We start from the raw sequence: 18,144 nt of genomic DNA on the forward strand, positions 1-18,144 counted from the left end.
TGTGTGTTTAGAGTAGCCTATTCAAAGTTTAGCTCTCACGAGTATGTCTTTGAGCGACCGCCCTCTCTTGTAAGATGTGAGCGGCGGATTTTTGTATAGTTCGCTCAGTAGTGGTTGTGTTTCTGTTAAATGCCAGTTTTTCATGAGAATTTGCTTTATGTGTGGCACTGAGTACGCACATCAAGGATTGCGTCTTTTTCGAATCGTTCGCCTTTGTAGATGTACAGCTATTTTTTTGACTGTCTCGATCGTTAAGTTGTCTTGATTGCTTTCAGCTTGCGCCACGCGCGCTAATTCGATCGTACTACAGTTCTTAGTGTTCAGTGTTCCAGCCGTTTTGGCTCGTTTTCTTTTCTTTATTTCGGTATTAAAACGACCGATTTCACGTTCATAGAAGCACATGATCGCCTTTACTGTTTCTTGCTCCGCGTTGAGGATTTGCTTTATCTCATTTTTGAAATCCTCGTCAGCTCTTATTTTGGCCCTCGCCCTATATTGTAGGGATTCTGGGCATGTTCTGCTAGGCATTTGGTACAGAGGGATTTGTTCGTTATCCTCAGACTTGCCGAGTAGATCATCTTAGTGGCGGTGTCGTATGAGGCTTCCATGTTTTCTTCATTCTCTGAATGGCATTGCTTTGGCCCGGGGCATTTAGTAGTCCATCTGCCGTTATGATGTCTTTCGACATTTTCTGTAGATGGTCCGGCAAGACCGCGGTTTCGATCCTAATCTTGTGGATCTCGTCAGTTGCCGATTAACTAAATAGAGTGGTAGAGATTCGTTCTCGGTATCAGTCGGGAATTTTGCTCCCTATCTAGGCGAACCTCTCGCAGATAGCCAAGAGGCCGATATGGCCGCCAATGAAGAAGACGAGAATGGCATTTTGCCCGAAATCCTCTTTTTCGGCTTCCCAACATGCAAGCCACACTCCATGCTTTTACGCTTCTTTCGCAGAAGTTCACAACCAGTGACGTCACAGGGCTGTTTTGGCCGCGCCAAGATGGCCGCCAATTTTGATCTCAGCCGGTCAACTTCGAATGGTTAAAAATGTACTTTCCGCTATGCGTTGGCCCAAAAAAAGTACACAGCGTTTGCAAATAACGTTCAAACTCTATTATATTGCAAAAATCTCGGGTATGAAAATTACGTTTCAGTAGCACTTTAAAAACCATACAGGAGAAAGACAATAGGACCTGTTTCACACCTGTTAACGCTTATTTGATTGTTGATTCTCCCTTGTAGCTTCAAAACTCAGCTTGTATGTTCATCTCGAGAATTTTGGGTTTAATTAAGATGACCGCCTTGAGCCGCTTTTGTTTTTGATTTGCATCGCCTATCTGTTTCACGATGTATTTATATTTGAGGGAAAAATTACATACCCTCAGAACCAAAGATCCATCTGTATTAGCAAACGAGTTCGATTCACCACTTCAAGTTTGTGGACGTGTCACTAGATTTGTTATGACAGGATCACAATTCAGACGTGATAAGATAAAATAGAAAATTCGTCCCCTTTAGCTCAGGTGTACACAGATAGGATTGCCACTATTTTAAGAGGCTCGACGTGTAATCAAATAGTAAGGAAAACGAGCTTTTGGATGCATATCTGACGGGTAATTTTAAATGCCTTTCGAGTACTTCTCAGTGATATTGATCAGGTCTTAACGCCAAAATTTGGTTTGTAACACTTAGATGGCCCTTCTAAGATAAAAGCAGGACGAAAGCGTATTTAACTCCTTAGTAAACGTAAAAGATTTCAGATCTCGAAGCGGCCTCAGGTGAACAATTTGATCATAATTGTTAGATTCAAAGATTCAGGTAGGCCATTTATTTGTTTTATCTAGTAATCTACACACGGTCAGAGTTTATCGGGAATACAGTAACTTTCGTCAGAGCTTATGATATTTCAACGAGATTTGATAATCGATCAATGATCGAAAATTAACCTCTGGAAAGACATACTATTCGTAATGTTAAGGTATGGACCATTGAAAAAGTGATGGGGATTTTGAGATGAAAGAATTTATTTTAATCATGGTTCACTAAAGTAGAACAGTTTCAACAGTCTTGAATGACTAATTTTTGTTTTGTTTATATATATATATATATAAACGTAATTAAAAAAACGTAAAAAACTTTATCCTCGAATCGGAGAGTGCTCTACAATCATGGAGCTTTGTAATCAATTGTATAGGAAAATAAAAATTAAAACTTCGCACTACAGAACTGTTTCGAAAGGGTCTGGTACTCTTCACTCGTCAGGTGCTTAAAATACTGATTGACTAACGATCCTTTTATAAGTTGGTGAGTGCCAATCAAAAGTTGTAAATAACTGAAGAAGGTCTTGGACCGAAACGTATTTTATTAAAATTTTTTATACTTTTGACGTCAGAAGTTGTCCATCCTCGCAATTTTTAAACTTTCTACGAATATAGATGTATATATATATATATATATTCGGGGAAAATTTTTGTGCAAAAACATGGTACGGCTATGGGCCCCAAAAACGCGTGCAGTTATGCCGACTTGGCGATGGGATTAATTGATGAGAAAGCTAAATTTGGAGGTGGTGTGAAACCATTGTTATGGTGGAGATGTAGGGATGATGTTCTCGATGTTTGGACACATGGTTTGCCTAAGTTATTAGAGTTTACCGAGTACATAAATTCCCTCTATCCCACTATCAAATTTGAGCTGGTGTACTCTGAGCACACCCTCAATGTCCTGGATCTCACACTGCACCTTCAAGACGGGTTCATAATTACTGATATTTATGCTAAGCCTACAGATAGCCATCTTTATTTACCCTTTTCCAGTTCGCACCCGGCACGCTGTAAAAGGGCAATTCCCTACGGAGTTGCTTTACGCATTAGACGTAACTGTTCTACGGACGAGTCCCTTTACAAGAGATGTATTGAATATAAAGGGTATCTTAAATCCCAGGGTTATAATGCAGATTTGGTAGACAATCAATTTGACAGAGCGTTGAGAATTGAAAGATCAGTACTCCTCAAGAAAAATGTCAAGTCCAACAAAAAAGTATTTCCGTTAGTCCTCGACTACAATCCTATCCTCCCTGATATTCAGAGGGTTATCCAAAGCATGCTCATCTCTTAAGATCATCACCTGAGTTATTGGAAATTTTTCCATCAAAATCCATTTTGAGATACAATGAATATATGAAGATCATATATTTTGAACTGCGGTATTAGATACGTATGATGCACGATCCTCGCAGTAGATAGCGCTATTTAAGCAATAGCGCTTAAATAGCGCTATCTACTGCGAGGATCGTGCATCATACGTAAAATCCATTTTTCCAGCATATCGCCGCACCAAAAACCTCAAAGACATTTTGGCGCCTTCTACATTTTGTATGGGTGGGAAAGTTAGTCAGGCAGAGAAGGAAACGGGAGGTTGTTTTAAATGCTCCTCTAGATGCGACCTTTGCAAGAGTTTTTTAATTCAAGATTCCAAATTTAAGAGTTTTTCCACAGGCCGAACCTATAAGATTTGCCAAAACCTGTCTTGCTCTTCCAGAAATGTTGTTTACTTGGCCTCGTGCAAGAAATGCAATTTACAATACGTGGGTTCTACTTCCACTGAATTCAAAGTGCGTTTTCGTAATCACAAGTCATCTATGCGAACAAACAAAAAAGCGTGCGAGCTTGCAGTCCACTTCAATTGTACCAAACACGAAATTTCTGAAATTAATTTTATTGTTTTTGAGAAAATTATCAGCCAAGGGGACGCAGCTTATATTGATAGATTATTACTTACGAGAGAGGCCTACTGGACAGCACAACTATGTACACTCAGTCCCCACGGACTTAACAAAAGACGCGAATTCAGATCCAAAATTCGCGTCCGCTATAATACTTAATTAGGGCATCATTTACACAATGTAATTGAGTTCTTCGCAACAATCCGTGGTTATTTCGCCTATTGCACATTCTTGCCTTTTACTCATTATTATATCCTATTATTTAGGTCTGGAATGCATAACGCAGTACTATTTTTATTTCTTACGTTTAGTATAAATTCAGGTCATTCTGTAAACCTACTAGGATTTTTAGTTTTTAGTTTCTAATTTCTATGTAAATACGTTCCACCTGAAGAAGGCCGAAGGCCGAAACGTCGCCACATTAAAGCTGGAACAGTTAGAAGTTTGCTTCATGTTTCATCGTTTTACACTTACTTAACATTTTCATTGAAGCACTGTCTCCTCCGCGAATCCTTCTACTGGGAGCTCATCATTTGGTTTACCTTTTTATTCTGTTTATATATATCTATATAAGCGAAATAGGCAACGTAGGATCCATGACAGTTCTCGACAATGAAGGAGCGATTACAGTAGCAAATGGACTACTCAAGTTACACACATATGGATTTTAATACAGCCTGTCGAGGGAAGACTATTCGATTTCATGGAAAATTATTGCTTATTAATTGCTTATTGCAATTGTTTTGTGGCATTAACCAATGCCACAAAACATTGCAATTTATGCCTCACTGAGAAATTTTTTATCTTGTCTTATCCACATGAAGCCTCTTTAAACAAGCGAAGTGAAATAATATCCAATTGTAGACATCGGCGAAAATATATTCTCAAGTATTCTTAACGCTATTATCGGCGCGCACACGGTTTTCAAGATTTGAATTTTTAAACAATGTCATGTGATCACGTTGCTGAGTTAGAGTTAACCGTCACGATGCCTCAGTGTGTATGGAATTTAACTGATGAGTGGATCAACTTTTGCTGGTCTACGAAACAGGATGTATTAAAATCCATATGTGTGTAATTTAACGGGCCTCCTTTCGTTTTCTAGCTTTTGCCTTTTGCCTTATCCCAAAACCCCACCCCCACCCCTTCTCATGATAGTGGACAGAGCAAACCTACTTGTGAGAGGATAGGGTAGGGTTGAATTGGGGCCGGGATCCCCCGTCGCTGCAATGTACTCGAGTATTGTATGTTATTTCAGTGATCGCAGTCTAATGTTTATTGGTTGTCTTAGGTAGGTATAAGTGCGGAAACATGGTTAGTTCTACTAAAAGAAACGGCATCATTCTGATTGCCATTTCAATCTCTGTCGCCTTGGCGATTGTGATGGGGATATCTCACATGCAAAGTTCAACAGAATCATCCAAGGTTCCACGCCGAGCGGGTGAGTGTTGCACTATATATTCATGCGTGTTAAGCGCGCTAACGTATTGCATTGCTGCTGACACTTAGTCTCACTTTTATAACGACAAAATTGTCCTATCACAAAATGAAGTGTTCCTAAAATTGATGAAAGGTGGAAATTGTTGACGCTGCAACTGTTTACTTCACATCAACTAAACACTTCTGAAAAGTTTGGAATATTCCCTCGTATTTTGGGTGTTGTTTGTATTTTACTTGAGACAACAAATGCCAACATCTGAGTTAATGTTCGACCCTAATATATACAGTAGATGGCAGTTGAACTTCTGTTCAGACATTGAAAGAAATCCCGCTTCCATGAGGCGCCGTCCCGACACGTATCCGGATATTTTTTAATCCGCAACTTTTTCTTTCCGGATACGGCTATCGTTCACATGTATCCGGCTAATTCGCAAGCAAATCCGGAGATCTTTTAATCCGATGATCTCCAGAGTAGAAATTTTTGAATCCGACGACATTTTGGATACGTGTGGATGGTCGAATCCGGATATTTTCTGATACGATGACCTCACAAAATTGGCGCCAGTGTTTACCGCTCAAAGTTAAATATGGCCGCCGATCAAAGGCAAATAGTGATTTACGAAGCGATCTAAAATATTGCCATATTTACTCTGGCACGACTCCCAGTAAATGTTCTCCATAGACTTTGCGGTTTTGTACTATATTGTCACGTTCAATAACAACTCTACCTCGTCGTCGCTCCATATGAAGGACTCTGGCTTGTTCCCCTCATTCTTCTTAGCCTTCTTGCCTGATTTCGACATGTTTTTAACTGTTTGAACTGGTGCACGTAAACTGAAACATCAAATTCCCGCGGCTGTTAAATGCCGCAGTATGGCAAGCCAATTGTAGCAATATTCAATGAATGGATTTTTCAATTCAAAGAGTCTAGTTTAGTTCAATTCAACGCGTAAATTTATGTTCAGCATACTATTTTTTGGGTTCAACGTCCCATATTGCATTCAATACACTTTGGTATCATTCAATGCGATTGCTTCGATTCAACCTCTTTTTTTATTTCAATTGCGCATATTACGTTCAACACTTTTTATTTCGTTCAATGCAATTTATTTTCGTCAATTATTTACTGCACAGCGATTGACCGAAAGAACTCTAGCTTCCCCAGTGTTCACTTCTCGCTTGTCTTCCTAGCCCGCCATTTTGAAGAAAACAACGAGTAGTTGTCAGGACAAATTAATGGATCGCTCATCTCCTTTGAAGTTGTCTTCTTGGCTTGGAGAAGCTTCAGAGCTTGTGAAAAAGATTTTAGACGAAGAGACTGTTAGCTCTGAGACATCCTGGCCTGAAACTTCAAGTTCTAGTGGAAAACGAGTGTTTTCAGCGTTGCAAATAGCGAGGTCAATGTTAAACTCATCACAATCAAGGTGTTAAATGGGGTTGACAGGGTTCAGCCAAGGTTCTAAGCAAGCTAATCGTTTGATCTACAACCGTCTGCGTTTGCAAACTATCTAGGGAGCAGTCTCCTCCAAGTAAAGACTGTTCTGCTTTGTCCAGAACTGTATGAAGAAATGTTGATAGGTCCTCGTCAGCATTAAATTTGATTGTAAAGACATTACGATCGATCACGAAGCAAAAAATTAAAATGGCCTCTCAAAAAGTCAGTTCCAGCCTTTCGTGATCTGCCGAGATCAAAAGGGACTGGGCAATAATGGTCAACCGTTGAGCAGTAAATAATTGAACGAAAACAAATTGCATTGAACGAAATAAAAAGTGTTGAACGTAATATGCGCAATTGAAATGAAGAGAGAGGTTGAACCGAAGCAATCGCATTGAATGATACCAAAGTGTATTGAATGCAAAATGGGACGTTGAACCCAAAAAATAGTATCTGAACATAAATTTACGCGTTGAATTGAACTAAACTAGACCCTTTGAATTGAAAAATCCATTTATTGAATATTCCTACAATTGGCTTGCCTTACCGCAGCGCATGCTCCGCAACCAACATATATAGAGTCATCCTGGGTACTATAGTGAATCCGGAGTGAATCCGGATACGTGTGGACGGGCGAATTCGATTTGAATACGCTGTGATCACATAACGTGTGGACGCGGATATTTTCGTATCCGGAAAGAAAAAGTTGCGGATTCAAAAATATCCGGATACGTGTGGACGGGGCCCAAGTCTTCCTATTTTACTTAAAATGCAAAAAGGGTTTAAAAACAAGATATCGAATTTCGCCGCCTTTTAGATTTCATGGCCTTGCATTACATGCGATTCAGAAATGTTATTTCACGTGATTGACTGATGGCTGTCTTCACGTATTGTAACAGACAAAGCCGTCCGTTTCCCTTGACACTTATGTAACGCAACCTTAAATTTTATTCAAAATCAGAAGAAGACCGCTCGCTGACCGCTCGCGCTAAGATGTGTGATAAGTCCGAGTACATATAGGTTTTAACCATATTTTTTTTCAACAATGTTTGATTGTGGATTTTCTCGGACCTTGCCTTCATTTGAAAATATTTTGTTGTTAAAATAAAAGTTCCTTTGTATTCAAAGCACTCCACGAGAAGATGCCATTGATTCTTATTGGATATTCGTTTGCGTGCAGGTCGACCCGCAAGTCGTCTCCTTTGCAGTCGTTGTTTGGTCTCGTAACGCAACGCGCGTTCTTCCTCACTAAGAAAGTGTGTTGCGTGACGAAACCAAGAAGACTAACTGTTGCAGAGAATACAACCTTCGTTACCAAGAGTATTCTGATATCAACCTATCTCTACATACAGACATCAGTATTCAATTTTTTTTTTTCGTTTTGTTACTACGTTCGTCGCTCCCTCCCCTCCCCCCATAAAACAAACTTTAGTTCTCGTCATACTCTCTAAGCTCGAGAATGAAGAAAGACGTTAAAAAAAGTAAAAATTGATGAAAATTAAACAGTGCCTAAAGGTCCCACTTGGGGAGAAATGTCATTTATTTTTCTCACCATGAAATGATGGAACAACGCTTTCCTGCAGGTGTGCCTATTTCTCTTCCTCCGAAACAGACAAAGAATCAGTGGTTCAAAGATGGCGTGAAACTCGTCAGAGACAATCTTAATAGGCAACCGCTAACTCATACAGCTAAAAACACGATATTGTTCCTCGGCGACGGGATGGGTGTAACTACCACCACTGCAGCACGTATTCTGGCTGGTCAAATGTTAAACCAGTCTGGCGAAGAATATGTCCTTAGTTGGGAAAAATTTCCGTGGTCTGCTCTGTCCAAAACATACAATGTGGACCAACAGGTCCCAGACTCCGCTGGAACAGGAACGGCCTTTTTGAATGGCGTGAAGACTAATGCTGGTAAGTCAAAAAGAGACAATGACTGTCTCGTACCCACACCTCTCTCTCTTGAAAAACTCTTACATATAGGGGAATCCTTGTTTACAATATTTGCCTCATTAGCATAAGCAATTCAGTTTCTGATGGAGCTAAAGATAAATCAGTTCTGAATATCGAAAGGTCAAAGTACGATTAACTCGGCCAATGAGTACGAGCCTGATGCATTGAATACTTTTTGTGCAACACGGGTTAAAAAACTCAAAATTTTACGTAGAATGTATGAGCTCATTAGCGCTTTTGCCACCCAAAAATTTTGTAGCTTTTGATGGACTATTTCTCCTTGAATATTACACCCAAAGAGCTAAACATTTCACCATGCACTAAGGTTTTCTAGCTCTTTAGCTGACTGAAGTCAATTTGTATCTAACATGCCTCCTTCTTTACGCAAAGCCGTATGCAAATGAGAAAAAATGTAAACAATGACGTCAGCATGAATCCGCCTATATGCATCTCTAGTTTCTATTTCTTGCAAATTTTCACTAAGCTAGCTGAGTAAATGTAGCTTCAGATCTGGAACAATTTCAAGCATTGATACGGTTAGAGATGTATTGTATCCCCCCTTATACAAACTTCTGTGAAAAAAGACACTTTCGCAATTTCATTACGTGAGATACCTGAGGCAGACCACGTTAAAAATCCCCGCAGTCTTCGTAGTAAAATATGGAAATTAGCCACTCGCTTGTTAACAACTTGCTTCTGCTGCTCACTGAAGTTAGGCCCTGTTGGCTGAGGTTACTTCTTGGATGGATGGCCGCTCAATGTCTTTATTTTTCGATTTCATTCCTTTACTGCGAAGAGTCAAAGTTAAATTCGTAATTTTCCACATGAAACCAAAGTGACTGTAGGTAGACTAGATAACGGCCAACGTTTTCCACGTTAACGCCTCCAGGTGTCTTGTCTCTCCGATTTGATGGACGGCGTTGACGTGCAAGTTTCAGAACAGTGGACCAAATACGTTCTTGTAATAAAGATTTTAGTTGGATAAATATAACGTCTTTATAGGACCTTTTACAAGATACAATATTGTTTATAATGACTCATCGATGTTTTCTGCACCACTTTTCATTTTATAAATCAGGCGTAATCGGTGTAGACGAGGCTGTAAAGCGAGGATTCTGTCAAAGTTTCAATGAAAGCAACAAAGTCCTGTCAATACTAACATTGGCAGAAATGGCGGGAATGTCAACTGGTATCGTGACGACAACGCGTGTCACGCACGCAACACCAGCCTGTCTATACGCACATTCACCGGAGAGGGGGTGGGAGAGTGACCGCGACCTGAAGAGTGGAGCGAAGGATAACACCTCTAACTGCACAGACATAGGTCTGTAATGCATGCAAAGTAAATGGGTGAATTTTCTTCTGGGTCCCAGCAGATTTTAAAGTTATAATAACCATTGTTTGTCTCACTATGGAGGTGATTTGCGATTTGAAAAACGATGCGAAGATTGACATATACCGCGCCATGCAAAGATTCTTGCGGAAAAAAATCTTATAAGTTAGTCAATAAAAAATTCATCACTCATAATTCGATTTTTCTATGGGCAATCGGTTTGTTTACTTGTTTTTTTTTTTATAATTTAATCTTATTTGATTTTATCTTAGAGTATTTTTGTTTTTTTGTTTTGTTTTGTTTTTTTTTGCGGAAATCCGTGTGGGAAAATAAAGTTGTTTCTCGGTGAAAATGCACGAACGTTAGCACAGTTTGAATATACTGTTACACTGAAGTTTTTCCAAGGACCTCGAGTTCTGCTCCCGCTCGAAGGTTCTGTTCTCATATTTACAACAGCTTTACAACTCATTGAGTACCCATTTGGCGATGGAATTGAAGTCATCTTCGCTGGAGGTCGTAGGGAGCTTATTCCCAACAACGAGACCGACCCTGAATACCCGGATTTAAAAGGAGAGAGGTTAGACGGCCGAAACCTAATTCAAGAGTGGGTGGATAAGTTTCCGAATTCTCAATACGTTTGGAACAAAACCGGTTTTGACCACATTGACGTCAGCAAGGTTGATCACGTGATGGGTAGGTTATCGTAAAATTTGTAGGGTGAATTTCTGTCACTATGACTACTCATGTGATTAAGAGATTGATTGATTGATTGATCATCTGACAGACTAACTGCAGCTGATTGATTGATTGATCATCTGACAGACCAACTGCAGCTGATTGATTGATTGATTATCCGACAGACTAACTGCAGCTGATTGATTGATTGATCATCTGACAGACTAACTGCAGCTGATTGATTGATTGATTATCTGACAGACTAACTGCAGCTGATTGATTGATTGCTTGATTACTTAATTGGTTGAATGATTTATTAATTACTTGATTGACGGATTGAATGACTAATTGATTGATAGATTGTTTAAAGGAATCAGTTTTCCACTGTCTTTTATGCGGGGATAAACCGAACAGATCCAACTGAACATTACTTTATGGCATAACTGCACTGCCAAATAGATGTTACAAACCACGAAAGAAATGAACGATCAGAGTTTACAGTCTTCTTGCTGATGTGTCTAATAAATGATGCTTGTATAATTGATCAGGTCTGTTTGAGTACAGCCATATGCAATATGAAGTGTTTAGGAAGGAGAATGAAACAGAGCCATCCATCGAAGAGATGACAGAGAAAGCCATAAGTATATTGAAGAAAAATCCAAAGGGATATTTTCTCCTGGTAGAAGGTGTGTTAGAGAACTGTAGCAACTAGTTCGGAAAATTATTACTATTTGGCTAAGAGGGAGGGCAATAAGCTGCAAATTTTAAAAGGGAGTATAACAGGCTTTCAACTACATGCATAAAACTTCTAACAAAAAAGATATTTATGACAGTATAGCCATTTTGCAAAGCTATTTCATAGCATTATCATTTTACCTCTTTTATTGTTATGATATTTTATTCAAAGGGAGGAGGTAGGACCATATTTTTTCTGTGAGGGGTTCTCGTCAAAAATTTGAAGCATTAAGCAAAGGACTACCTTTAGAGGGGAGCTTATTGGAAACGGATGCTCTAATGGGGGTCCAAATTAGAGAGGGGCACTTACTGACGCGTTTACAGGGAGTCCAAATTAGAAAGGGACGCTTATTTAGGGGTTCTCAAATTAAAGAGGGGCGCTTATTGAAGCATTTAAAGTAAGCCATGTAGTTCCCATTGAATCCTTTATCGTGCATATCGGAAAGGTATTTTTTTTTCCTTCCTCTTTTTTTCTTCATTCCAGGCGGCCGCATTGACCACGGGCACCATGGTACAAAGGCAGTACGTGCTCTGAATGATGCTGTTGCTATGGCAAAGGCTTGTGGGAAGGCGTCAGAAATGACCAATCGTGGTAAATAACAGCTATCCTAAATCCCAGAAGCTGATACAATAGCTCACGCCAAAAAAAAAACCTGATTGTTTCTTTACTACATCGTGATGGTTCAGATTAAAGTGGAGTCTTTCATCGTTCTATAATCAAGCTTGGAGTGCTATAAGTTGTTTCGCTTGAATAACACTAGAATAACAGCAGCATACACGTGTTTTACACTAAATAAACTTGGATTGAGTTCTGTGTAGTTCGGTGATAGAGAACCAGACCCTATCCAAAGATCGTTGGTTAGTTTTCGATGCTTGTACTTATTGACGACACTATGCTTTACTTCTTATACCACGCACCTGACATTTCCCTGTTTCTGTTGAGTGGGGTAGTCTATGGTTCTGTGTTAACTTAAGGTTAAAACGATATTCTTTAGAGAAAATTGCTTTAATTGGTAGGGAAATCAAGCAGTCTTAGTTCTGTTAATGCTGCGTGTAAACGGTTTTTCGTAAATAAATAAAACAAAAACAAAAAACCAAAGTAATCTCATTGGCCATTCAAAACAATGCAGATTATCAAAAGGCGCCAAAGAGAACAAAAAGGAATAACAAGCAACCCGCCTGAAGCGAGGAAAAACAGAAATGATCGAGAGCTGAATAGTTTTAGTTTCGCATCTGAATCGTGATGATAAGGCAGCTGTATTTTTAAACCAATCATAGAATAAAGCAAAGCACAGATATTGTAATCTCGGGTAATTCCACGACCCAACTGAACGTTGCTTTGTCACCGTGCTCCTGTTTTCTCCAACAGAAGATACTCTCCTGGTCGTGACCGCTGACCATTCTCACGTGTTTTCCATAGCTGGTTACGCTAAACGTGGCAATCCAATCTTTGACCTGGTGGTTGAAGTTGGCGAGACTACTCCCATCTTAGCAAAGGACAAACTTCCTTATACGATCTTGGGTTATGCAAATGGGCCCGGAGGAGAGCGGATAAATGGTACACGACAAGACCTCACGAAGGTGGACACGGGCGACAAGGACTTCGAGCAGCAAGCCACGGTGTGGTTAGACTCGGAAACTCACGGAGGAGATGACGTAGGTATGTTTAAACACTACATTCGTTGAATCTTTTCATTTCTAGAAACGGCCAAAAATTGATTTGTTATCATTTTAGGCTAACGTTACTTGATCGTTCTCTTAACATTATTTTGTTTAAAGTCGTACACTTTTGCAATCAGTAGAAGCTTTTGAATGGAATTTTCGCAGGTATTCTAGGACGTAGTTTGAATTGCAATTTGGTAGAGCACTTGGCCAAGCTGTCCGAGCGTAATTCATAAAACTGATATTAATTCGAAAGAAACTCAATAAATCCAGTAACAAAGCAATCATCGGACTCGGTCATTGGGAAGTGCCATGATCTATCAGTGTCTCACAGATCTATTATTACTGACTTAGCCTTCTGTTTCGGGGAATAATCAATATGCTCGTCACTGAAAAACTACGATATTTTGCTCAACTTCCTCATTTATGGTTAGTTCTTGTTGTTCGTCAATAAATTGTGGAGTATACGAGCGTATGAGCGTACAGAAAATAATAACCAGCACAAATTGTTTCATTTTAACACCAAATTTATAGTGCAAAATAAATACATTTATGGCAGATAGCAAGAAGTAATATCAGACCCTGGCATGAGAAGGGTCAATCTAACCTGAAACCCACACGCTTGGAAAGGCTGATCTTTTCAAAGTATGTTTAAAGCCTCCCTTCTGTTGCAGACTGTATTAGTAGGAGTTAAATCTCATATTTACCACAGGTATATATGCAGACGGTCCGGGAGCCTACTTATTCCACGGTGTTGTGGAACAGCCGTATATATTTCACGTGATGGACCATGCTATGTGTTTAAGTGATAGCAAATGGGATATGTGTGATAGACATCCAGCAAGGGAGTGACGGAACTGTAGAGCACATTTCAGCTGACTGTCGTAAGGGAACTACAAGCAGTGTCATCAAAATGACTGATCACAACAGATGAACACAAAGAGCTTATGAAAACTGAAACTGGCAAATTGCCTGACGCGAGTAAGTGACTCAATCCTTAATTAATTTGATGGCCTGCTCCCAGTTGGCTTGTTAGCTCAATTGGTAGAGCGCTGCACTAGTATCGCAGAGGTCAGTGGTTCGAATCCCGTACAGGCCTGAATTTTTTTCAGGTCTGATTTTCGCTATTGCTTAAATAGTGCTTTACTGCGAAGGATCGTGCACATATACGTTTCATAACCGCAGTTCATATATATGTATTTCATATGTTTGTTGTTTGATTTATCATCTACGGGTTTATGTCGAATTAATTTGATGGCCTGCTCCCAGTTGGCTTGTTAGCTCAATTGGTAGAGCGCTGCACTAGTATCGCAGAGGTCAGTGGTTCAAATCCCGTACAGGCCTGAATTTTTTCAGGTCTGATTTTCGCTATTGCTTAAACAGTGCTTTACTGCGAAGGATCGTGCACATATATGACTCAATCCTGTTTGTTTTAGTTCTCAAAGTGATTGGTCGAGAGGACAGCCAGTTTTCTAGTCCAATCAGAGGGCAAAGTAAAAAAAAAAAAAAAAAAAGCCAACTAAATTTGACATTCATTTGAATTTTGCCCTCTCTGACGAGTGTCACCTTCAATGTACAGTCAGTTTTCATTTCGAAAAAAAACATGAATGTTTACGAATTTTATCTGAAGTTTCAAGTAGAAATTCTGTTTTATGTTCAATACCTTATAAAATAAATGAATGAACTCTGATGTCTAACCCAGCCAACTAATTATAAGTCCCTGCTGGAACCATGGTGAAGCGACAGCATGCTGGTAAAATTGAGGATTTATAACAACTTTTAAGCCTATTATTGAGGTCATATGCCATGGAAATGTAAGTATATATAGTTGCATCTTCCCAAAAGTTTTTAATTTATGATTTAAAAAAAAACTGAGACAAGAAACTTTTCCCATTGTCGAGTTTTATTCATGATGTGGTATTCTGGACTACAAAAGCAAAGCCAAAGGTTAATTTATAACTATTGTAAAAACATAGTTCAACTTCAGACCTCAATTAGCTTTGGAAAACGTCTATAACCCGTTGATAGTCCTGAATGTACACTAATGAACATTAAAATAACTACTGACAGTTGTCGCAATTATTGCAAAAAAAAAAGTAGGATCATTGTAGATCTTGACTAGCTTCAGAAAAACCTCGAATTTAACCTTACAATAGTTCTGAATTTGAAATTGCCAAAAAAATGAGATGATTGCATACTGGAAGGACTGAGAATTGACGCAATTATGGCAAAAATATAGTCTCACCGCAGATCTTGATTAGCCCTGACAAACTTCGTTTATAACCCCTTTATAACCCTGAATTTAAACTATACACAAAGTGTGAAATATCTGTTTACAAGAAAGAAGTTCCCTAACCCATCGGCCCATTGACTTTCAAATAAATAAATACCGGGTAAGTTGTATATGGTTTGTGCACCCGCTAAAAATTTCGTTTTATTATTCCTCAATATTCCTCAATTTAAACTATTTAAACCTAACTGAAACGCCGTCCTGATATTTAAGTATATTGGTGGCTGATTTAGTAAGCTGGGTGGAGTCTATACACCCAATGATGATTTCGGGCACAACACCCTACCCAGTGTTTGCAATGGTGTCTTTGATCCACTGAAGAACGACTCGCACATCAGCCTGGAGATAGAATCGGTTTACTTTTTTTGTACAGGCATCCTTTCCATAACTGTGAATCCCCTCTAGGTACCACCTTCCACCTTCCTCGCGAACCACAGGGCCACCAGAGTCCCCGAAACAGTTTCCTTCGCCCCACGATGTAGAGTTGGTGTAAAACGCTGCTTCTCTTTGCTGAAATAAATCATATGAAAAATTCACAAACAAATACGGTTTAACTTGAAACGGAGAAGAGGTAAGCGAGAAGTATTCGTCAGTGTTATTATCCAGTGCAAGAAAAGCCTAGATACTTGTTGTAAAAGCTTAACTTAAGATTCCAATAAAAAATCTCAACTTATATTTGGAAATGCGCATAAAAATGGTTCTCAACTCCCATTTTCTGTTTTTCGTCCGTGTTCTTAATTCTGCGTTTCTTAGTTTCGCCCTGCGATCCAATTCCCTTCCCTCTCTTTTGAAGTATCTGCGCTGAGGAAGTGGCTCTATACGCCGGTGTCAGCCCTTTAACTCCCAGAAGTGATTAAACTGTAACTTCTCCCCTTTAGTACCCATACATTATCCAGCAAACAAGTGATAAGAATATTCAAACCTATCAGGAAGAAGTTATTACCTTGATCTAACACCAAATTATTGTAACCAATATACAAGAAAATGTGTAGCAGCTAGAAGGGAGAATTCATATTCAGATCTCATAAGTGAGAAAGGGATGATATTGTGCATCGTTCAGGGGGGTGTCCCAGTAGGAAATGAGAAAAGCATACCTTCTAAGCCCTTAAACCGCCTCGAAAGTAAACACGTGAGAACTAAAAGGTAGCTGTTGAAGAGTCGTCCTCATAGCCCCTTTCTCTCCCCCCCCCCCCCCCATTCCTCAATGAAAAAAAGTGAGGGTTATTTCAGTGCAGAAAATTGAAAATTAAGAAGTCTAGTGACACTTATGAAGGTACAGAACAAAGTTTCGTCTGGTCATTACGAGGACACTCCACTAATTTTGGATGAAACATCCAGGTTGAACGAATGAATGATTACTTTATTGCAACTCCCTAAAAAGGGTTTTTCAGTCACAAGGCTACTAAACAGCTAAAATAACTAAATAATTTACTAAATAATTGATATAATGAATAACGTTAAAATCGGTTCGAGCCCTAAAAAGGATTATTGTGTTGTGTTCTTAGGCAAGACATTTAACTTTCAAAATAACTTTGCCCATGCAGTAGTATAACTGTGTACCAGCGAGCGCTCAGGGTTACTCGATGGATTGCTCTGTGTCAGAGACTGCCATAGGCTGACATCCCACCTTCGCACCACACACACACAAAAAGACATATATGCACACTTCCATTCCTAGCCTAGCCTGGGAGCAGTCCTTCACTAGTAGCTCTGAATGACGCGTGTTTTTCCGCCCACAGGAAGACTGGGGACGAGTTCGGACCCCCGAACCCATTAGAGGTTTCACGGGGGTCTGGCACTAATAATTGCTAGACTTTTGCAGATTTGCTTTGCCCCAGGCCTCATATTTTCCCGCGGGCGTAGAAAGGCTCGCGACGAAGCGCTAAAAAAAAAAAAAAAAAAAGAAAGAGAGCCTACTCCATGCTACCTTTAATTTGGCACCTACAATTTCCGGCTGTGACGCGACTTCAACGTGGACTTCTTTTAGCACATTCGACCAAAGGCCATTGATCTCAGTCCTGCCCCAGCCAGTTTCCCAAAGGATTGTGCCGACCGGCAATCTCGTGGTGGATTTGGGCAAGCAGACAGTTCCCACGTGATCGTTTAAGGCTACGGGATACTTCAGCTTTAACAACGCAAAGTCATAATTGAGCGGTTTGCGGGTGAAGTTGTGATGTCTGACGATCAGGTCGACACAGTGCCTCTGCTCTTCGCAGCTTTCAACGTAACGATGGTGTTTCCCAAGTCTGATGGAGCACACAGTTAACGTTAACCCTTTCACTACCAAGATCTCAATACAAATTCTCCTCACTGTCTGCCAAACAATTCTCATGATGTTACTTTGGAGAATTTGGTGTTTGGTCGATCAATTATATTATGCCCTGATTGATATTCTTCTTTATTCTCATTACTTGCCCTCCTGATATTGTATCTATGTTGTAAGGAGAAATTCTGTCTTGGTCGCTCATAGAGGTTAGAGGGTTTGGGGCAACGATGCAACGATGCAAGTCCAAGGGAAGCTCAGAGTAACTTCACCTAATATAGATTGCAAAGAGTTTCTCTTTGTTTCATTAGAAGAACGATTAACGAAGAAATAAACTTACTGAGTGTTGAAAATACTCCGGGATTATTTTTCCTTAAGGTCATTATACCCTATGATTTGTATAGAAAACTGGCATCAACTTCGACATATGCAGTGCAAAGGGGAAAATAGCAATTTACTCACTCGCGTTTTTATCGGTTGATTGTTTGTTATGGTTGCTCTGCTTTGAGTCTTGCGACGCGAAATCAACGTTTACTCTAACAAATAAGAGGAACTTTTTACTGTTTAACAGAGTCTAAACTCTAAGACTACGAATAGATTTTATTTCACTCACGATATTTCCAGATCTCCAGGAT

At 39.6% G+C, this 18,144-nt stretch overlaps 2 protein-coding genes and 1 pseudogene across 6 annotated transcripts; 2 read left to right on the forward strand and 1 right to left on the reverse strand.

The window, feature by feature from the left end:
- Window positions 1–1,234: 1,234 nt before the first annotated feature.
- Window positions 1,235–15,025, forward strand: LOC111322553 (alkaline phosphatase-like). Of its 5 annotated transcripts, none has more exons than XM_088729985.1 (10): window positions 1,235–1,613; window positions 1,693–1,818; window positions 5,016–5,165; window positions 8,183–8,512; window positions 9,630–9,875; window positions 10,341–10,577; window positions 11,108–11,245; window positions 11,779–11,886; window positions 12,715–12,954; window positions 13,669–15,025. In XM_088729985.1, exons 3-10 carry the CDS (start codon window positions 5,036–5,038, stop codon window positions 13,806–13,808), a joined length of 1,569 nt encoding a protein of 522 aa, XP_088586111.1. In that variant the 5' UTR covers window positions 1,235–1,613; window positions 1,693–1,818; window positions 5,016–5,035; the 3' UTR covers window positions 13,809–15,025. The 5 variants fall into 5 exon arrangements, with proteins under 5 accessions (XP_088586111.1, XP_088586108.1, XP_088586110.1 ...); XM_088729982.1 differs by having other exon boundaries at window positions 1,236–1,613; window positions 12,664–12,954; XM_088729984.1 differs by having other exon boundaries at window positions 1,236–1,613; window positions 5,020–5,165; window positions 12,664–12,954.
- LOC148725828 (uncharacterized) lies at window positions 1,971–4,914 on the forward strand (annotated as a pseudogene).
- A 503-nt stretch (window positions 15,026–15,528) lies between the features above and the next one.
- LOC111322500 (CUB and peptidase domain-containing protein 1) lies at window positions 15,529–17,659 on the reverse strand. The gene is made up of 2 exons (XM_022925609.2): window positions 17,192–17,659; window positions 15,529–15,756 (listed from the first exon to the last, which is right to left on the reverse strand). The coding sequence occupies exons 1-2, from the start codon at window positions 17,576–17,578 to the stop codon at window positions 15,529–15,531; spliced, it is 615 nt and encodes a 204-aa protein (XP_022781344.2). The 5' UTR covers window positions 17,579–17,659.
- Window positions 17,660–18,144: the final 485 nt, after the last annotated feature.

This window comes from Stylophora pistillata, chromosome 8 (assembly GCF_964205215.1).
Source record: "Stylophora pistillata chromosome 8, jaStyPist1.2, whole genome shotgun sequence".
Classification (NCBI taxonomy): Eukaryota; Metazoa; Cnidaria; class Anthozoa; order Scleractinia; family Pocilloporidae; genus Stylophora; species Stylophora pistillata.